The sequence below is a fragment of the Papaver somniferum genome, chromosome 3, assembly GCF_003573695.1.
Source record: "Papaver somniferum cultivar HN1 chromosome 3, ASM357369v1, whole genome shotgun sequence".
Lineage (NCBI taxonomy): Eukaryota > Viridiplantae > Streptophyta > Magnoliopsida > Ranunculales > Papaveraceae > Papaver > Papaver somniferum.
In genome coordinates this window covers 3412403-3435165 of record NC_039360.1, presented here as the reverse complement: position 1 = coordinate 3435165, position 22763 = coordinate 3412403, and the positions used below count along the sequence as shown (strand labels likewise).

General features: G+C 37.5%; 2 protein-coding genes and 1 non-coding gene across 3 annotated transcripts; 2 read left to right on the top strand and 1 right to left on the bottom strand.

The window, feature by feature from the left end:
• Positions 1–6154: 6154 nt before the first annotated feature.
• On the top strand, positions 6155–8266 carry LOC113355164 (putative S-adenosyl-L-methionine-dependent methyltransferase Mflv_5025). The gene is made up of 7 exons (XM_026597942.1): positions 6155–6406; positions 6565–6728; positions 6861–6981; positions 7082–7206; positions 7349–7477; positions 7560–7736; positions 7835–8266. Exons 1-7 carry the CDS (start codon positions 6199–6201, stop codon positions 7904–7906), a joined length of 996 nt encoding a protein of 331 aa, XP_026453727.1. The 5' UTR covers positions 6155–6198; the 3' UTR covers positions 7907–8266.
• A 128-nt stretch (positions 8267–8394) lies between these two features.
• TRNAM-CAU lies at positions 8395–8466 on the top strand. Its single transcript has one exon. It is a non-coding gene; the product is annotated as a tRNA-Met (tRNA).
• Positions 8467–8496: 30 nt separating this feature from the next.
• On the bottom strand, positions 8497–8829 carry LOC113358924 (nicotinamide/nicotinic acid mononucleotide adenylyltransferase-like). Its single transcript, XM_026602635.1, has one exon. It carries the CDS (start codon positions 8827–8829, stop codon positions 8497–8499), a length of 333 nt encoding a protein of 110 aa, XP_026458420.1.
• Positions 8830–22763: the final 13934 nt, after the last annotated feature.

Below are 22763 nucleotides of genomic sequence, written 5' to 3'. Positions count from 1 at the left end.
TGATGATAAAAGTTATTGTCTCTTTTTGTAAGACCCCAAGGATAACTTTTGAACTGTTCGAGGTTGCTACTAGGAGGAAACAACCTTTGTTTACGAGCCTATTTACGGTATGCATGTCCCATAATCACACCTAGGGGGATAGGAAACAAACTGATATTTTTTTTTTAATTTTCTTTTATTATATGATTTTTTTATTTTTCTTGGGGCAATGACAATAAAAATTGCCTTTCTATTTCTATTTTCTTTTTGTTTGTTGATTATTGTTTCATTTTTTAAAAGTCTCAACACTTAGGCTTAACATATGAATCTTATTTCAAATAATAAAAAAAAGTTAGCATGTTTACTAATCATTAGTATATACCGGGGTGCATATTTTCCACCTTTTCATTGGTTGTTTTCAACTAATATTTAACATTTTATATTTGCTTTTTTTACAATGAATTCTAAAAATGAGAAATAATATAATAATAACATATTGGTTTATAAAAGAGAGATAAAAATCTAATAATTAAATAGGAAAAACAAATAGAAAATGCGCCTTGAGGTCTTTTAAACAATTATTCTCTCAGTACCACTTTTTTTTTTGTTCTTATAAATAGATCTCGTATTAGTATACTAATATTTTTTCTTTTCTCTAAATTATCAAACATTTGAAAATCCGATATCTCCTAGTAAGTTTTATCTTGTGCATGAAAGCTTTATCTCAAGTTTTATTTCAAGTTGAAACAATATATATCCATTTCCAAGTACAGAATACGAGGGTGAAGGGCCTGAGGGAAATCTTTGTTCTCAGCAATGTATTTATCCTTTAACCTTGGTATGATTTGGAAAATCCAAGCTTGTTGAAATTAAAATAAATAAATAAATTGAATAACATAATTATCCTCTTACATATGGGTAATTCACACTCACTAACTAGAAATCATTATATATCTTACCTGAAAAATATAGGGCAATCCCAACAAGAGTATAAACAACTTAGCAGAGTATCTTTTTTTGTTTAGAAACATGTTTCTTTTCTGACGCTCTGATGAGAGAAGTTATTGTATCTTGTAAGATAACTTTCCTTATGGATTAATGTTGAACTCCTCGAGGTTATCAACTAGGATGAAACAATCTTTGTTGACGAACCTAATTACAGTATGGCCCATAATTACACCTGGGGACGATAGAAAGCAAAATCATATTTCTTTAATTATTACTTTTTATTTTATGGTTCTTTCATTTTTCTCGGGGAGATGACAATTAAAATTGCCCTCCAATTTCCATTTTCTTTTTGTTTGTTTATAATGGTTTCATTTCGTAAAGCCTTAACACTGAGGCTAAACATGTTATTTAGATTTTGTATGCCTTTGCAAATGCTTGCGACCTATTTTTTTTTTTTTTTGTTGATAATTATATCATTTTTAAGTCTCAATGATAAGTCAACTTTCGTACTAAATAAAAACAGTCATCCTAGACAACTTATAGCACTTAAAATAAATCTTTTCAAAATCTTATTTCAAATAATGAGAATAATTTGGAATATTTTTTAATACAAGAGAAATATTTTTAATTTTATCCTTGAGGAATTCTCTACTGGATTAGTTATGTGAAAATCAAGTAAATTATACTTGTGTATGCAGGGCGGAGCTAAGGGATGGAAAACCTTGGCTCTACCTATAAAGCAATCACCATATTCTACGTTAGACCTAACATCCTTGTGTTCAGTCCGCTCAAAAGAACGCTTGTAGTTTAACGTTTCCGATGAGGGCTACCAAATTTTTCGTTTAATTTTTCAAAAACTCTTGAAATTAAAATAAATAAATAAATTTAATAACATAACTATCCTCTTACATATGGGTAATTCAGACTCACTAATTGGAAATCTATGTATATCTTACCTGAAAAACTCGGGGAAATCCTACCAGAGTATAAACAACTTAGCCGAATATCTTTCTTTGTTTGGAAACATGTTTCTTTTTTGACACTCTGATGAGAGAAGTTATTGTATCTTTATAAGACAACTTTACCTATGGATAATTGTTGAACTCCTCGAGGTTGTCAAATAGGATGAAACAACCTTTGTTGACGAGCCTAATTACAGTATGGCCCATAATCACACATGGGGACGATAGAAAACAAAATCATATTTATTTTATTATTATTTTTTATTTTATAGTTCTTTCTGAAAAAGTGGGGGTCTAACAACCACACCCAATATTTCGTTTAGGCAATCTGTATAGACTAACTCCAATATATTTCCAAGAGAATCAACTAGACAGTCAGACTCAATCAAGGAATATACATCCAAGAGTTATATCTTTGTTTCTCAATGTAATCCACAAAGCAAACAGATAGAAATCCGCGAGCTTGATTATTATGAGAAACAACTTGAACCGTACCAAAGACCAATGTTCAAGTGTCAATCAATTTATATCAACAACTAAAGGTTGGAAAATCTAATTGATTGAACTATGCACAACCTGTGATATTTCAATTATATAAACAAATATAATGCGGAAAAAAGAAATAACACAGAAACCAGAAGTTTTGTTAACGACGAAACCTCAAATGCAGGAAAACCCCGAGACCTAGTCCATATTTGAACACCACACTGTATTAAGCCGTTATAGACTCTAGCATACTACAAGTTAACTTCAGACTGAAATGTAGTTGAGTCCAAACCAATCTCACAGTGATTAAGGTACAGTGGCGTTCCTTACGCCTATGAATCCCAGCAGGACTCTATGCACTTGATTCCCTTAGCTGATCTCACCCAGAACTAAGAGTTGCTACGACCCAAAGTCGAAGACTTGATAAACAAATATGTCTCACACAGAAAAGTATATTGAATAGATAAATCTGTCTCCCACAGAAATACATACGAGTTTTTGTTCCGTCTTTTGATAAATCAAGGTGAACATGAACCAATTGATACACCGGACTTTACGTGGTTCAGCTGCCTATATCCACTAGAGTAATCAATTTGAGATCTTACTATTAAGCTTTGAGATTGCAATGCACATCTTTTAATGTAGGTGCAGAAATAAGGAAATACTAAGCAGTACAGGGTTCCTCAGTCTACTTCTAAATTTACACCCCTAGAATGTCCAACCTCTTCTCCAAAAGTCTTGCATGCTATTTATAGAAAATTGACCGGGGTCCGCTGACTATTCATTCGGTCTCTAAGACAGGGTCCCGTAAACTTAGTTATTTAATCTAGCATTACATGCTACTTTCTGTGGGTCCCACGATCCACATACTCGAGACGTCAATCATGTCACAAACAGGGGGATACATACTGGGGTATTGGTCTGGCAGTTTACAGCGTGTAGCGCACAATGCGCCATCACAAGAACGTGTCAGATGGACGGTTAGTGATGATAGGAGAAGTAGGCAAGACTGATCGTGTAACACTAACACACGCAACTCCACTACTCCATCACTCCACTTTCTCCACTTCCCATGACAGACGTGGGTTAGGCTCAATGACTTGTATAAATAGGTTCTCCTCCCTATTTTCAAACAAGACAAGACAAGAAAACAGAAGCAAGTGTTGATACAACCGTATTCAAACACCGGATCTGATAGCTTACATTCTGCAAGCGAGTTCAGCTTTCTGATATAAGTCATACATAGCCAACACCTTCACAATCTCAACACCTTCTTCGCTTCCGTCCCTAAAATCAACCCCATCTCCTTTATTTTGTGACCGAAGCAAGTCTGGAACGGCCATTTCTTGGTTTAGGCCAGAATTGTACAGATTGATTTCTCGAATCACAAAGCACTCCCATGCAGTGCATTTGTTTAGGGTTTAGATTCATTCCTCATCCACACACCCCAAATTACCAAATTCGGCAGGAATAGTTTTCACCCATAAACAGGTTGATGCCGACTACATGGAAGATTACCTGCAATGGTCACATCCTTTTGTCGTCCGCCGGATGACGTCCAAGTTTCACACCGAAAACACCCTCCTGTTCCCACTCCCGCACAGGCACCACCTACGATCGCCCAACTTAATAAGACCGTTGGATTGCTAGTAAGTATTGTTAATTACTTAGTCGTTTAATGTACACATAATCTTATATTAACATATATATACTAATTATTTGTTGTATGTATCAAACTAGCGGCGTCGGCTTGGCAAGTTGAGGAAGCAGTTATGTTGCAAGTACGATGAAGGAGAGGGGCTATCCAATGAAGAAGTGAACGAAGTCGTGGAGAAGCTTGATAAAATTGAAGAAACCGACCCTAGTGCAAGAGATTTGTTCGGGGAAATTAAAAAGAAACCGGCACAAAAGAAGCAAAAGACCAAGTGATTAACTATTTAGTTGTGTTCCTTTTTCTGGATGGCGGTTGTTACGTCTTGAACAATTCCGAACTTGTTTTCGTTTGTACCTCATGGTTAACTCTTTAGTTTTTTGGCTTGCTTTTAGTTTATGTTACCTGGATTAAGAACATTTAATCAGAATCCAGTTGTTTGGTTTATGTTAAACATGTTTAGATTTCTAGTGATTGCTTTATGTTGAACATGTTTAGATTTCTAGTGAAATGTTATTTTTGCAAGATTTATTTACGCCTGTTGCCGGCATGGAAAAGCTAAGGTTCAACAACGCCGGTACTCGTTCCGGCATGCACGGAAATTACAGTTAATTGTCGGTTCCTCGTACTGGCAATGAAATGTTTAATAAAACCATACCAGAACTAGAAGATTAAAAATTTCATGTTCCTGTATAGAAATTGGAAGGTACCGACATAGTCGTTTTTCTAACATCTATGCTGGTTTTATACATAATCCTTTCTCTTGTGGCTATTCTTCTCCTTCTATTTCCCACTTCTCTCGCAAGCCATCTCAAAACGCCTCTTTGAACCTTCGGTATTCCTCACCAACACACACATGTTCTTAAGAGCCGTCTCTTTAGCCCAAGCGATTGATTCATTTCGATCTATTATTCCCTACATAAGATCAATTTCACATTCATTAGAAGGTTCATTACTAGCAATCCATTAGTGAAGTTCAAGATACTAGGTGAAAAGTATTCTTTGGTAACATACCGGAGGTGTTTTATAGTATTCCGACATATCCCGATGAAGCGGCTTTGCATTTGTTGGATCAATATATGTCACCACCTAAAGATTGAATGAAAATTAGTTCCAAACGAAATTAAAACACTATGCCGGAAACCCGTACCGGCATGCTGGACCAATGTTCGGCATTGTCGAACTTAACCAAAACTGAAGACCAAATTTGAAACATATTCCGACATAAAAGATTCATTAGACAGCAACGCTGGAAGCCAAGGTACCGGCATTCTCATAATTTATTGGCCCAAGCCGGTACACGCTTCCGGCATTAAAAATAATTGATATGTAATGCTGGTATTTAGCTTTGGAAAACATTTATTCCTGTGTGTTTTTTGGTAGGTACCGACATTGTAAAATTGAAACTTAACAACACCGGTTGCGCTGCCGGCATTTTCGATATTGATGGTACCACGCCAGTACGGAGTTCCGGCGTTGATGTTTATTAATTTTCCATGTCGGTGTTTGGTTTTAGATGGAAATGTTTCCTGTATGTTTTTCATGCAGTTCCGGCATAAAAACCTATCAACCTCCTAGCCTGTGTATTGGGGATGCTTGCATGTTGTGCAAGTTTACTTTCTTGTGTAGCTTCTTCGAAAAACTCTCCATACTTGTCAAAATCATCACTCAAGGGTGTTGGCTCAACAAAGAGTTGCAATTGCGAGTTGTTGTCCTTAGCTCCTTGTTGTAGTTGAGCTAAAGATTCAACAACTGCAATTCTCTCCTCAAAATCATCTTCCATTTTCACAAAAAAAATTCCACTCAAAATATTTTTCCCTCCTTCTACTCTCACCCCACTCACCCAAATTCAAATAAAACACACACTAATCATTTATCAAAAATCTTATGATTTTACTAATTATTATTGATTAGTGAGGGGTAAATTAGATAATACGTAAAATACTTAGATAAGGGGTGACCCCGAATTGATATCTGGATCCAGTTTTTATCCTTTTCTTATATCCCAATTGTTGTTTTTATCCCCCAATTTCGCATTCTAAGTAAAACGCTTGAACACTGGGACGCAGTAAAAGAGTTGAGGCTGAAATATCAGTAATCCTAGATCCCAGTACATTTATTTATCGCAAAGGGATAAAATTTGAAGACTTTTTCAAGTCCTCTGAACTCGAAATGAGATGCTTTGCACCTGCCGGAGCAGTAAGTTCTTCTTCTGCTGCTGCTGCTGCTATACTCTTCTTCTCACTCAATAACAATATATTCATCTCAAGAAAGAAAAAAAATTGTGGGTTCGTTGCAAAACTCAGTAATAACAATGACCCACTGCTTCAATCAGCTATTAATGATGCTTCACATCGTTTCCAGGAAACCCAGAAACCAGGTAAAAAGTCCTGATTCATTCTAATTTTCGAACAAGAATCTGCAGAAATTTCAATCTAATGAAAATTATGAGCTGATCTTTGGTAACAGGATTGGAAATTATGATTTCTACTGATTCTAGCAACGCCTTATAATTCTCCACTTGTTTATAATTTGCAGAACCTCTGTTTGTTGATCCATATGCTGGGTGTTTTCTAACTGATTATGATGTTCAAAGAGATATAGATCAATACTCATCTTCTGCATCACACTATTGCCTTGCCACCAAGTTCATTGACGATAAGTTGCTTGATACAATGTCCAAAACGGATGAGCTTAGACAGGTATTTTGATTGAACTTGGAATACGCGGTCCTAATTGTTCAAACTAATTTCTAAAACATTTTCCTTCATACTCAGAAGGAGAAATTGATATACTATCTGGGATCCAGCTCTCATCTTATTATTGTCATGCAGGTTGTTTTGTTTACAGATGGTATGGACACACGGCCGTATCGACTGAAATGGCCAACTTCAACTGTAATGTTTGATGTATCGGCGGAACAGGTTTATATTACAGCAGCTCAAAAGCTTAAAGGTATTGTTTAAATGCTCAAACTTCTGAGAGTATTTTTTAGCTATTCAAATTCCCAATGAACACAAATTATCCCATTACCTGTAGTTTGAATAAATTTCAGATGTTGGGGCTAAAGTTCCAAAACGATGCTTGCTTGTTCATGTCCCATCCAAATCTGCTGATACCCAAGAGAATTTATACAGAAAGGGATTTAACGGAAACAGGCCAAGCATATGGGCACTGCAGGTAGTCCTCCGAGTTATTTTTAGAGCATACGTACCTTGATTTTGGCTAACAAACCAATTATGTTTATCTGAGTTAAAAGTGAGTGCAAACTTTTGATTCTTAGTAGCCGAGACGTAACTAGCTGAAAGAGGTATGTTTGCAGGGAATACCGATGATGACTTGGGAGAATTTTAAAGACATTATGGTCTTAGTGAGTAGTTTAGCAACAAAAGGATGCATTTTCGTTGGAGAATTGCCTACCTGGTTGGTCGATACCGAGTCTGCAATGAAGGTTAGCCTGTTGTGGTCATATCCTCGCTTATGCTAAAATTCACTTTAAGATGCGATAAATATGAAAAATTTGATGTTTACAGGGTCTTGAACAACCTGATACACGGAACTGGATGGACAAGTTTTTTAGAAGCAATGGCTTTCGAGTTACCGTCATTGACTATGATGAAGTTGCAGAGAATTTGGGCAGGGATCCTCCATCAGGTTACGGCAAGAATATACTTTTTGTTGCAGAGCAACTGCGGCTGTCGGACAGTCAGGTAACACAGTTGTATACCAGGTTAAGAGTCCGAGAAATATGTTCATAATGTTCTTCAAACACACGAGTTAAAAACTTCCTATTTATATGTTCTGGCAGATGGAAAGTTGGAGGGAACAGTTTCAAAGAGTGGAGGAAGAAGGAGATGAAGACGGGTTCGAAGAACTCTAGTGCGTGAAAGGAATTTTTGTGTAATAGAGAAGACAGTCCTGAGATTGAAAAGGTTTTAATGGAGAAAGCCGTTATTGTTGTAAACAGTGGTAGTGTACTCCAACTAGCTGCTTCAAAGGCATGTGACAGGTTCAAAAAATGCAACTGGATTTACTACGGAGCTACAGGGAGTCAAGGATAACATGAGACTGCAAGGAAGGAGTAGTGAAGAGTCAAGAGTGAATGAACCGTTACTCTCTTTGTTGTTGGCTTTGTTTTTGTTTCATGTACCCAGTAATTGTTGTAAGAATTATATAGGTGATATATGGTGGTTTCATAACTTGTTTATGGCAAGTAATGTAAAGAATCAGATTTACCTCATCTCTCGTCGGTACTAGTCTACGGCCAAGGTTCTTGAATCCTGGAATGACATGTGGTGGTTTACCGTTCTGGATGCGACACAGGAAGGATGTTAATATCAAATGAATTGGGAGGACAATACACAACAAATCAGAGTGGCGCAGCGGAAGCGTGGTGGGCCCATAACCCACAGGTCCCAGGATCGAAACCTGGCTCTGATATTACTTATTTTTCGATAAAGGTTTCAGATTTTATTTTTTGCAATTTTTGTTCTTGGCCTTCTTTATTTTTACAAACGGTGAGCTTTTACAAGCAAGATCGCACAACTGTAAACGATGTTCAGCAGAGATGAGACCTTTCTTCTTGTATGCATCATTCACAGGTGACATGTAGCCTCCAATAACACAAAACCCTTCTAAATTCAGTGCATCTTTTGCCAGTTCAAACATTCGCATATGCATGAAAGTGGGAGGGTTGAAACTTCCTGTCGCTACTAAAACAACAAAAACTTGGCCCTCATACGCTGATGAATGTTGATCTTTGGATTTTAAGTTGAGCTTATCCAGTGGCAATGCGATATCCATAATTCCAAACAGCCACCACCCTGGGTTTAGATGCGTCTATAACTAGCTGTCTAGCTCTATAAAGAGTACAGTGTAGAGGGCCAACAGCTACACAACCTAAATACAGCCGACTTCTCTACCCTGCTAACATGCCCAAATCTATTTTGTGTTTAGCATTTACTACAGTCACATTTTTTACTACAGTCACATTTTTAAACATGGCATTTTTCATATGTTTTATGTAAAAAACGACATTTTTCATATCACAAAATTGGTTAAAAAGACCAAAATCAACAATTTCTGGGTGAAATGGACAGTTAGATTTTGATACTGTTTAAATGGACAAAAATATAAAAATAGGTAGGATGTAATCAGTTTCATCGTGCCCATTTTCAAATATTTTTTCTTATTTTTAATTTACACAAGATGTATCCAGTTTTATCCTTGTTATTTTTTAAATTTAAGTTAGGATGAATCCAGTTTCATCCTTGCTATTTCTTTTATTCTTGCCATTTCACCCAAACTATTTTTTACTCGTCCATTTAAACCATGATTTAAAAATATTTGGACAAATGATCCATTTTCCGCTTTCATATATGATTGCTACATGAACCGCTGTTTGTAACAGCTAGTTAACAGCAAAACCTACGTGGAGGCTAGGTGTTTAAGGAATACACGTCTATCTTCCACATCATAGAAAATTAATGAAGTGTAAAAGGAGGAAAAGGTGCATAGCTCGAATCAGCCGTTAGATTAGGGAAATCAACCAATCATTTTCTTTTCTTCTTCCACTCTTCTCTTAGCGGAATTAGGTTTCCAAATACCATAATTTTAAGTATCAGATTTACTCTTTAATGTGTTGAGATTTAATCCTCTTTGTAACTCTATCTCATTTCTCATACTAGGCTCCGGCTGCCCTAATAATACAAGCATCTAAACTTATTCTTCCTCCAACCCATCAACTGATCAAATACTAGCAATCTCATAGCACATATTTTTTTCTTATTTTGCTCATTATATAAACTCATGGATGAGTGATTTGAGAGTTTGATTTACTTTATTGTTGTTATTGATTTCTAAGATTTGTTAGAGTATTGAGTGTAACAGAGGTGTAATTCTGTTATTTCTATTTCTTATTCTGGGTGTATCTAGCTTTGAGGTGTATTTAGTTTATCTTTGTTCAAACACATTTATATCTAGGGTTACCCAGATGTAATGAACTCATTCAGTATTCAATAACCATCTCTATTGCTTGAATCTGTCTCATCATACTTTCCTTCATGGTATCAGATTACCATTGATAACTGCTATTCGAACCTGTTGATCTCTCAATTATCTCCATTGCTTCAATTGCTTATAGATGGGTACCCCTGTTGAACCAGCCGCTGCCGCCGCTTTGGTTAATACTCCAAATGTTAACAATCATTCTCAAGATATGAACAATCTCGTTAATCAGTTTCAGCAGCAGAATCTACACTTCACTCTACCTTTTCAGAACATCAATAATTTTGTATCTTTTAAACTTGATTCAACCAATTTCTTACTTTGGCGTCATCAATTTGAGTCTATTTTGATGAGTACAAATCTGCTTCGATTTGTTGATGGAACCTATGTTGAACCTCCTTCTCACATCACAGTAAATGGAGCTCGAGTTATCAATCCTGAGAATCTCTTTTGGCACCAGATGGATGGGTTTATCATCTCTTGTTTCAATGCTACCTTCTCCAAATCTGTCTCCTCTAGTACTTTTGGCTTGACTACTTCAAAACAATACTGGGATTATCTTAGATCTGAATTTTCTAATCAATTTGCGGTCCGTCGTAGTCTTCTTCGAGGTCAGCAGCAAACCCTACGTCGATGTAATCTCTCTGTTGGTGAGTACTTGACTAATCTTAAGGAAATTACTGATAATCTTGCTGCTATTAATGGTCTTGTGTCTAATGAAAATATTGTTATGTATACTTTGAATGGTTTGGGTAGAGAATATAGTCAATTTGTCATCACTGCTCAACATCGTGAAACACCTTATAAATTTTCTGAGCTTCGTTCTCTTCTTATTCATCATGAGCAATGGTTAAAGAATCAGGATCAAGATTCTACAAATGCTTTAGATTCTACCGATGCTCCTTCTGCTTTTTATAGATCTTCTAGTAAAGGTAACAACTCTGGTAGAGGTCATAATTCTGGTAGAAGCAATAATTTTGGTAGGGGTAATCACTCAGGCAGAAATAATACCAGTAACAACTCAGGGAGAGGTTATAATAACATTGGAAGAAGTAATAATTTCTATAACTCAGTAGAGGTTATAATAATGTTGGTAGAAGCAATTTCTTTTTTGGTAGTGGTAGTTCTTCTAATTCTCCTGGTAGCAGTAGTTCTAGTGGTTCTCAACACTATGATAACTCTATTCCTACAAACTTTTCAGAGATTGAGTGTCAAATTTGTAGGAAAGTTGGTCATACTGCTAAGAGGTGTCATTTTCGATATTATGACAACAATCCCACTCAGTATCCTAAAATTTCCAACAAGTCTCAAGCTGCTTTTACATATAATGCCTCTACTTCATCTCCTAGAGATTTTTATACTAGTTCACCATCACCTGATTCTTCTTTTGATGGGTATGCTTCACCTCAAGCCTTTTATACATGTTCTGCATCAATATTACATACTTCTGATCCTTTTTAAATCTCTTAATGGATACCAGATTCAGCATCATCTGCTCATATGACTAATAACTCTGCATTGCTTTATACTTCTACACCTTACAAAGGGATAATCAAGTTATGGTTGGGAATGGTAAATTTCTTCCCATTACTCATGTTGGCTCTGCAATTTTAACAACAGATAATGCTGAGTTCATATTGAAAGATGTTCTTTTGGTTCCTACTTTGTGCAAGAATTTGATTTGTGTTGCTCAGTTTACTAGGGACAATAATGTTTCTTTTGAAATGTTTGATTGGGGTTATAATATTAAGGATTTAAGAACTAGTAAAGTTGTCGTTGAAGGACCAGTATGTCACAATATCTATCCTATTCAACAGACTTCTACAGTATCCTTTTCATCTATTGTAGAAGATCCTAATCTTTGGCATCAGAGATTAGGTCACCCTTCTAGTGCAATTCTTACTAAACTCAATAAAACCACTACCCACTTTCTGTCATGATTGTCAGCTTGGAAAACATGTTAAACTGCCATTTCAATCTTCAAAAAGGGTATCTTCTCAACGATTAGCTCTTGTGCACTGTGATGTTTGGGGGCCTGCACCAGTTCATTCTCTTGAAGGCTACACGTATTATATAATCTTTATTGATGATTTTAGTCGCTTCCATTGGTTGTACCCTATGATTCATAAAAATGATGCTCTTAAATGCTTCCAACACTTCAAAGCTATGAATGAGAATTTTTTGTCTACTACAATATTAGCATTTTAGTGTGATGGCACTTATGATATGACTAGGGAACAATTTAAGAGATTTCTTGACTCATCTGGCATCACTTTGCGCATTTCTTGTCCCCACACTCAACAGCAGAATGGCATTTTTGAGAGGAAATATCGTCACATAACTGAGGTTGGCAATACTCTACCTTTTAAAGCTTGTCTCCCAAAGCATTTTTTGTTTGATGCATTTCTTACAGCTACATTTCTTATCAATCGCACACCCACCAAAGTACTGAACTTTCGGTCTCATTTTGAGGTACTGTATGATGATTTGCCTGACTATAGTCTGCTTAAAGTGTTTGGATGTAGTTGTTATCCAAACCTTACTGCTTATCGACACAACAAACTTAGCCCAAAGTCTGCTAGGTGTGTTTTTCTAGGCTATAATCCTCTATATAGAGGTTATAAATGTCAGAGCATAGCTCGGTCAACCTCGCATGCGTTGCTATCTCAAGCATGTTTGTCAATGTTAGTGATCAAAACTATGATTCTTGATTTCTAGCCTACATAGATAAGTCTCGGACTAGGATAGAGAAGTGTAGTTGAGCTCAAGGAATTCATGGCGATTCATCATACAACGACGAAGATCTATACAAGGAACCGTGGAACTTCATAAACAAAAAGGTATGTGGAGACTTGAACTTATCTATCACTCAAAAGTCTATCTCTTCTATCTCCTACTTCTTATGAGACAAAAGTCGTATGCTATATAGACTAGATCATACACATTTGACATTTCGAGTTGAGCATTCATTGCTTATCGTTTTCTCGAAATCGTGTGTTGGTAAAGCGTTTCGCTTTGATCAAGTTTATCTTCACCTAGTGACGAAAGTCATGAAAAGTTTCAATCACTTTGAGAATTTCTCTGACGTGAATCGGTCTATGAATAACCATGTATACCTTGAACCGAAGTTTTCGAACTTTGTTGATCAAGAGAAATCGGAAGGATTGTGGAATTGGCTTTCCAAGTCCGCGAACTGTCGGAAGTTCTCGACCGAGAATTTCTGCTGGATTTTCCAAAACTCGTTTGTGTGCTAAGTCCGTGAACTCAGTCCGCGAACCCCAGTCCGTGAACTGGCGGAAGTTCTCTTTCCGAGAATTTCTGTTGAGTTTGGAAAACTTAACCGATTTACTTAAGTCCGCGAACTTGTTTGTGAACTTAAGAGGTTATGATCTAAAGATGTGCTATGAAATGAAACTTAAATTACTAATGAATGTTTTATGCAAACCGTGGCTATAAAGTTCATGAGCCGATTCAATCGAATCGAATCATCTTTGTTTCAATTGTGTCTTGTGTAGTAACATAAGATCTCATAGTAATTGAACAACTCTTTAAATAGTTCATTTGAGTCACTTGAACTAGTTATGGTGAAGAAAAAAAAGGTTAATATGAAATGCTCATATGGTTGACCTTTTGGGTTACTATGTTGAACCAACATTCACGTACACGTTTGGGCATGGTTTTCACAAACCCAGTAAACGTCTACCCAAGTGTGTGTGACAAGCTAAGTTTTCGATCTAACGGTTGAGAAATATTAGCTTGAATCTAAATCAGGTTTTCGATCTAACGGTGAATATGGATTGCTTTGTAACTAAGGAAAAACCCTGATTTGAAGGCTATATAAAAGAGACATCTAGCATTGAGCAAAACTGGTCCCCACACGTCTGTGTGATACTAGTGCGCTCGCTAGAGTCGATTCTCCTTTAACCTTTGGTTTTCTTCTCTAAAACCAGGTTAACGACTTAAAGACTTCATTGGGATTGTGAATCCAGGCCGATACTACTTTTATCGTAGTTGTGTGATCTGATCTTGCATCTTCTATCGTACGAGTACAATCGATTGATTGGCTTGAGATCATGAGAGTTCTCCAATAGGCAAGATAAAGAAGTCACAAACATCTTTGTCTCACTGTTTGTGATTCCTCGACAAACCGCCTGTGTAGTCAGGAAGGATTGTATAGAGGTGATTGATTAATCTAGGTTGTTCTTCGAGAATATAAGACCGGGTTATCAATTGGTTCATGTTCACCTTGATTTCATATCTTAAGATGGAACAAAACCTAGGGTTTATATGTGGGAGACAGATTTGTCCTTTGATAGACTTTTCTGTTTATATCTTAAGACGGAACAAAACCTAGGGTTTATCTGTTTATTATCAAGTCTGTGATTTTGGGTTGTAGCGACTCTTGGTTGTGGGTGAGATTAGCTAAGGGAATCAAGTGCGCAGTATCCTGCTGGATCAGAGGCGTAGGAGTACAACTGTACCTTGAATTAGTGGGAGACTGATTGGGGTTCAACTATAGTCCAGTCCGAAGTTTGCTTGGAGTAGGCTAGTGTCTGTAGTGGCTTAATACAGTGTGTATTCAATCTGGACTAGGTCCCGGGGTTTTTCTGCATTTGCGGTTTCCTCGTTAACAAAATTTCTGGTGTCTGTGTTATTCCATTTTCCGCATTATATTGTTTATCTTTATAATTGAAATAATACAGGTTGTGTGTCTGTGATCATCAATTGGAAATCCGACATTTGGTTGTTGATTGATATTAATTGATCCTTGGACATTGGTCTTTGGTACCGTCCAAGTATTCCCCGTGTTTGGTTAGGACTCGCTGATTTCTATTAGCTTGAGTAATATCAAAAACAAGAGAGAGATATTAACTCCTTGAGATACTTTTATCTAGATTGAGTCTGACTGTCTAGTTGATTCTCTAGCAAAGTATTTTGGAGTTAGTCCATACAGATTGCTAAGCGAAATATTGGGTGGTGTTGTTAGACCCTCGCTTTTTCAATTGGTATCAGAGCAGGCAAACACGTTAAAGACCTTATAAGTCTGTGTTTGTAGCGATCTGATTATGGACGAGTCTATCTCTAATAACGTAGCAGTTCATAAATTACCATATGATTCTAAAAGCTTGGATTCACCTGAGAGAACTGTCACATCTAAGTCAATATCCAAACATTCTCTTGATGTAAAAACTGTTGATTGGGAAACTCTCCTAGAAGAACAGTTGGATGGACTTTCTGATGAAGGTGATTCAGATATTGATAGAGATGTTGATGAGGAAGTCTCAGAGTATGTTAAGTTTTTAGATTCGTGGAATATGAAGAAGATTACAACTTCTCATGTCACACCTCTTCTGACTCCTCTCTGTCGAGAAAACAAGAAATTGAGAAGATGTTACGCAGGTGTTTATTTTTCGAATCGTTCTACCGAATCGATCCTCAAGGATTCTGAGGAAAACCTATGTATGAAGTCACTTGAATGTGATAATCTTTATCAAAAGTACTTTTTGTTGGAAGAGAAACTTGCAGAATCTGAAGCAAGGTTTAACTTCCAGCAAACAAGTTTTGACGACAGAGAAAGCGCTTATCTCACTCGAGAAAAACGCCTTGAGGCTGATTTAGCTGTTGCTCTTGATAAAATCAAGATGTTGGAAGATGACTTGAAAAATTTCAATACTAGTTCAAGCAAATTAACCACTATGATCATTGTGATACACGAGGATTGGTCTAGAAGAGAATAGATGCTTCAAGTACTAGCAAAGAGGTAAAATTTGTCAAGTCTAGTGATTCTTCTCAATAAAAGGTTTCCACTGATGGCAAAAGTGAAATACCTTCTCCGGCAGTTAAGGTTCAAAAGACCAAAGTTTATCAACCTCCAAAGTTAGCACACACGGATCGAGGTAAGAACATTCCTTATGTTTGCCACTATTGCGGAAATAAAGGTCACCTAGAAAGGAGATGTCGTTTTCTTATAAGGAACGAGAAACTTTATGATGTTCTTGTTTGGGCATCACAAGAAGTTGTGAAACCAAGATCATACGTTAAGACTGATCCTCTTAACGTTACAGGTCGTAATTATCCAACTTTTAGGCAAAGGAATCAGTGCTATGATAGACCTAGATTTTCCTATAAACGTCGCACGAATCCTTTTCATAATCGTAGTGGTTATCAAAAGGATAACTTCGTAAAGACGAAGACAAGATCCGATGCTCCCAATTGGAGAAAGACTAACTTGCAAAAGAATAGTCAACCCAATTCTATTCCAAGAATTCTAGAAGAAGGTTCCGACTGTTCCTAAACGCACTCAGAAGTGGATACTGATGTTTTGAGTATGAAAAGGAATGATCTTCCAGAAAACTCCATGACTACGGAAAAGGCAGTATCCACGATGTTGGAACTTAACAAGTTTTTTGGAAAAATGGAATTGGATGTGAAAGGTTCTAAAAGTGATCTCTTTCATGATAATCCAAAGGTCACTTGTGGTGAGAAAGACTTTGTTCACCCCAACGCAACTTGATTGTTGGAAGTGCATCCTCACCAAGGAATGCCCTGATTTGTATACGGTGAGGGAAGCACAAGAATTGGGGCACACAGATTATGTTCGGTAAGGCGGTAGAATTCGATTGGATTCATCTAAAAAGGTATGTCTATAAACTTGAGAAAGATTTGTACTTTTATTTGCTTAGAATACTTATAATAATCTTTCTTATCGTTCATTTCTACCTAACTTGATCTGTGTTTAAGGTTCTTAAATGTTTAGGTTTGAAAATAATAGTTCGGGATGTTTGGACTACATGGTACACATACCAAGTATGCATAACAACATTCAAAATCAAAATCCAGGGGTTTAAGTTCGCAAACCCGTATGCATTCTTGACGTCGATATTCGGTAAACTTGTTTTGGTCGTAACTTTTTCGTCTGAACTCGGATTTACCTCATTCTTTTTGCATTCTCTTCCTTATTGAATTCCATTCAAAATGGAGATGAGAATTGTTGAGTTTGGATGAATATTGGTCTTTGTCCTGTCTCTTTTTTTTTTAGTGTTTGCGTCGTTTCGTTGCACTTGTTCTATTCTCTTGGACTTGGGCACTAGGATTCTTGGAGAAATGCTATTCTAAGCTATTTTGTGGCTGTTACAAGAGTGATATTGGTGAATTACAAAGAAGGAAGTTCGAGAATGGGTAATAGTTCACATTGCTATATATTTTTGAGTGTTCACAATCATCTCATGTGAACTATGGTGCATAGTCGTCAATGACTTTGTATGTTCTTCTTTGTTAAGGAAATATTTTTATACGCTTTTGGTAACCACTCTTGGTATAAATTCATGCGAAAAAGATTGATTCTACCTTCTAATGGCAAAGATTGTTATTGAAGTATTAATCTTTATGATTTTGTGATATTGCAATTGTTTATGGGATATGTATTGTTTGCGTCCGTGAAATTGAAGGTCCCATATGTTGTCAAAAGTAAAGTCGTTCATAAATTGGCATTCGTATTGATGAAAGGACGAATGGACTTTTGACAAATACAAAAGTTATACCTATGCAGTCATTTATTTGATAGAAAATAGGATGAAATCTTTTGTTTGACAAGGATAAAGTTTATTATGTAGTTATGCAAATAGTGATAGAAAATAGAATAGATCCTTGTATGTTATCCACAGTATTGATATTCATTGATCCATTTTGTTATGTTTTACCATGAAGGCTCCATTGTGTATCTTATGTTGAGCACCTTACAACTATGTGGATTAATATTTGCATTGTTGGTTGTTGCATGAGATGCTATATCTTGAGCATTCTTGAACTAAATTAATCATCTTGATTGGTTATTTAGTTATTTGCTCCGAAATTCTTCTTTTGTCGAGCAAAATATTTTGACAATTGAATTGATTGCTTCGGTGATTAGTTTGGTTGTGTATTCCAATTAGATTAATTATAGGTTCTCTTGTAATTAATCTAGTTGAGTTTTTCATATATTCCACAAGTTCTTGTGTTGAGTATATGAACGGCAATACTAATCATGTTCTATTGGTTGATGTAGTCGTATATTCCGTAAGGTTTTCCTTATGTTGAGTATGTGAATGATTAAGTTAGTCATCTCCGTATGATTACCTTAGTCGTAGCTCCGTAAGTTTACTTATGTTGAGCACAATCAATTAAATTGATCACTTTTGTGGTTTGGTTTAGTTGCGTATTCCAATTAAATTAATCATGAGTTTACTTGTGATTAATTTGATTGAGCTTTGGATATAGAAAATCATTTTCCTATGGTTTTTGGTGTCCAATTAAAAATCCTTCTTTTCTTTCGAAATTAAGGTCGCTCTTGTTGTTCTCTCAGGAATGACATCAAATGGGGGAGAGTTCTTTTGAACTTATGCTTAATGGTAATATCTTGCGGGGTGTGCGGCTGTGGAATTTTATATGGGTTATCTTGTATCTTAAAACTCCTTGATGAATGCATTTAGCTTCGGCTTTATGATTGCATCTAAATTAAGTTGGTATGTATTTTTCTTTTAGTCTATGAAATGTCTCTTGTGGAAATTTCATTATGATCCCGTTCTTGTACCTTTGTCAATTTTATTGACAAAAATGGGGAGAAATAATGTAGTTCACATTACAAATACAAATGGTTTTCGGATCATTGTGTAAGGGGGAGTGGTTTCCATGATCGAGATGGAGTATTGACTAAGGGGGAGTGATACATATCACCGTAGTATTATTGTTAAAGTCGTGATACAATTGGACTTTAATGTTACATAATAATACTATGACACTGTATAATGATGATCGAGAATCTCGATTTCTCTCATTGTTATAGCTACGGATATTCAACAATGGTGATGCTGAACTTACAACCTTTGAGATCATTGGAGTACTTGGAAGGACGAAGATTTCAGGGAACGTTGAATTTAGACTATGTAATAGGAGCCACTAAAGTTTATCTTTTTTGTATTCCATATGTAGTAATAGTTTTGTCACTAAAATTGACAAAGGGGAAGATTGTTAGAGCATAACTCGGTCAACCTCGCATGCGTTGCTATCTCAAGCATATTTTTCAATGTTAGTGATCAAAACTATGAGGCTTGATTTCTAGCCTACATAGCTAAGTCTCGGACTAGGATAGAAAAGTGTAGTTGAGATCAAGGACTTCATGGCGATTCATCTGTTGATGGTGGATTTTCATTAAAGGCTAAAATTGTAAAGGCCGAAATTATGCGCTAACATCCTGCAAAGGATAAAACCACTGATAAAATGGTGAATACTTCCTCACTATAAACTTATAGCATTATCAATTAATGCATGACCAACCTTGTATTTTCTGTACTGCTCCACTGTCATTATTGGTGCGGCATGACGAATGAGTGTTGCTCTCAACAGAGCAACACGAATCTCCAAGCATTAATAATGAAGCATATACGAAATACCCGTACATGCTACAATTCTCGGAGTGTTATACTAACCCGATCGAGCATCTGGACTGTCTACGACAGTCTTGGAAATAATCACGACCACGCAAGTCGACCACAAAGGTGCAAAGTCACGCCTGACAAAATAATCACCAAACGCCATCCCAGAATGGATATCCAGACTGGTGTGGAGCAGCTTGGAAAAGCTTGTGCGCATAAGACCGCCTACGGCAGTCTCAAATTCATCACGATCGTCCAACTTCACCAGCATGGTTGTACGGTGTAGATTATCCCATGACCGGTTAGACAAAGTTTTTCCTGTACACCGGCGGACCTTCTTCCTACCTGCATGACCGACTCTTCCCTAACCTGACCAGATTGCAATATACGATTGTCCGAAGTTGGGTCAGCGCGGAGAATTGAGGGTCACAGAAAAGTCCACTAAAAACCTAAAATTGATCACGACCATCCAACTTCACCAGCATGGTTGGATGGCTTAGATCAAGCCTGAGGTGGTCGGACATATACCACCATGCTCACCACCGGCCCAGCAAGGGTCCCACACGGTCGGCCTCTCCGGATGAGGTATGTAGCACATGTTTTCGGTTAGCCAAACATGCATGCACACGACCGGCCAAGAAACCCTAATTAGGGTTTGTGTCGCAAATCGATCATGAGCGTCCATTTTCTCCTGCTCGAATGAAGGGTCCAGGAATAGACTAAGCAGGTCTGATGAGTATCAACACGATCGCTGTGGGCCCACCCAAGGTAGTTAATTTCGGATTCCGGTTTATCTCGGTCCCGAGCGAGACACTGGTACAACGTTGTCTCGTGGAGATTCCGTTTTCAAATTTCGGTGTAATTTCGGTTCCAACTTTTACAACAAGAAGTGTTTGTTTCCAGGTTCAATTTCATGGGGATGGAGCGTTAATTCCAATCCTAGTTTGAGTCAGACTAGAAGATTGAGGGAGTATTGACCCACTTAAAAGAAACATAATATTAGTAAATCTGGTTGTTCACCTTCCTCATCATCAACACCAAATGATAATTTTAGGTCAAGAAATTAAAACACAACAACAAGAAATAATACTAGTGATTGAATTAATCTGTTTAATTTTTGTACTTGAGATTAATCCACTCAATTTAAAATATATATATATATTCCGGCCAAAATTCCGACCGAAAAACGCGTTTCCGGCCGAAATTTTCGCAAAGATTTCGTCCGGCCGAAATTAACAAAATCTTATCTTCTTGGACCGAAATCCGAAGTTCGCCGAAATTTCGGCCGAGATGGCCGAAATCGACTACATAGGCCCACCTATCTCCACACCTAATCGTCCAAGGCATACCATGGCCGGTTGCCTCAATTTGCACGCCCAAACTAGGCGTGGTCACACTTCTCAATTGCAAACCAATCTCGACCACTCAACTTCGCCAGACAAATTGAGTGGCTTAGATCACGTTTCTATGGGAAAATAAGGTACATACATGTACACCAGCCTGCCGTCTGCACACCTGACTGATCGGTCAAGACCGACCAGGCTTGGTCGTCTCGAAACGCGCACCCGAAGTAGGCATGACGCGCGGCCTTTGCGGCTTGAGATTTCTGTCGCAAATCAATCTCAACAATTCCTCTTTTCCTGAAAAATTCAGTGGTCTAGATTGCGCCTTCATGAGACAGTGAGGTATAGGCGCCTACGCCAGCATGCCGTCTACACGCATGCCCGATCGTCCCTGCTAAATATGTCTCCCTTGCTTGGATTCGACCAAGCTAAAGGTTGGTGTTTGAGCACCTCCTAAACCCTAATCCAACGGTCGCATATGTGGGTCACAATCCATCTCGTCCGTCCAACTTCACTAGCTTGGACGGACAACCTAAGACAGGAGTTAGGAGACCAGTGAGGCATCACCACAATCATCGTCCACCACTTTTCCACACAAAGTGATCGGCCAAGTCAGGACTTAACTGTACAGCCTCCAAACAATCACTCGAAGATGGCTAGACATGCATCTATTTTATGACGCTTAATCGTGACTTACTCCGTTAATCCTTAAAACAACGATGCTTGACACATGATGATTATATTCGATGCATTACCTGCATAGAATACACACGATATTTCACAAATATTGACTTCCTAAATAACTTAGTTATTTAATCTAGCATCACATGCTACCTTTTGTGGGTCCCACGATCCACACACTCGAGACATTAATCATGTCACAAACTGGGGGATAGATACTGGGGTGTTGGTGTGGTGGTTTACAGCGTGCAACGCACAACGCACCATCACAAGAACGTGTCAGGAAGACATGGACGGTTAGTGATGATGGGAGAAGTGGGCAAGACTAATCGTGTGACACTAACACACGCAACTCCACTACTCCATCACTCCATTTTCTCCACTTCCCATGAGAGACGTGGGTAAGGCTCAATGACTTGTATAAATAGGTTCTCCTCCCTATTTCAAAAAGAACAAGACAGCAGAAACCAAGTGTTGATACAATCGTATCCAAACACCAGAACTGATATCTTACATTCTGCAAGCCAGTTCAGCTTTCTGATACAAGTCATAAATAGCCAACACCTCCATATTCTCAACACCTTCTTCGCTTCCCTCCCTAAGATCAACCCCATCTCCTTCACTTTGTGACCGAAGCAAGTCTGGAACGGTCATTTCTTGGTTTAGGCCAGAATTGTACAGATTAATTTCTCGAATCAAAAGCACTCCCGTGAAGTACATTTTTTTAGGGTTTAGATTCATTTCTCATCCGCACACCCCAAATTACCAAAACCAGCAGAAATAGTTTTCACCCATAAACAATTGGCGACCACAGTGGGAGATTAATCTCTCGGTTGAAAAATTGTATTCTCAATATTCATTCCAACCTTCTCAATCTTGGGATAGATCTTGGGTCCGATTCAATCATTAACCTATCCATTTTTGGTTTTTATCTCGGTCTTCATCTCACGATGTATCCTCGCACGCTAGATTCTCCGGAAACCATAGATGATTCAGGTATCATGGGAAGTGTGGCTAAAATGCTCGAGGATGTCCTGGCAAATCAAGATGGTATCGCTAGAAGGCATAGCGAAACATTCCGCCTTTTGAATGATATAGCAACTTAATTTCAAGAAGGATCGGCAAGCATTTACCCAGACGGTGCAAGAAACGTCGAATCCTTATCTAGAAGTCATGCCTTTACCAGCGGAGATCCAGAGAGAGCGCGTAGCCATAGGGGACTCAGGAGAGACGAACAACATGGTCCAGCTGGCGATGGAGACTCGAGACAACTCCGTAGAAGAAAAGTCTTGTCCGG

Bases quoted from the DNA above. Each gene is read 5' to 3' on its own strand.
- LOC113355164 (XM_026597942.1), top strand. From the start codon at position 6,199: ATGAGATGCTTTGCACCTGCCGGAGCAGTAAGTTCTTCTTCTGCTGCT. The intron at 6,407-6,564 runs GTAAAAAGTCCT...TATAATTTGCAG, and splicing joins CCAGGAAACCCAGAAACCAG to AACCTCTGTTTGTTGATCCA. The intron at 7,737-7,834 runs GTAACACAGTTG...ATGTTCTGGCAG, and splicing joins TGCGGCTGTCGGACAGTCAG to ATGGAAAGTTGGAGGGAACA.
- LOC113358924 (XM_026602635.1), bottom strand. From the start codon at position 8,829: ATGGATATCGCATTGCCACTGGATAAGCTCAACTTAAAATCCAAAGAT.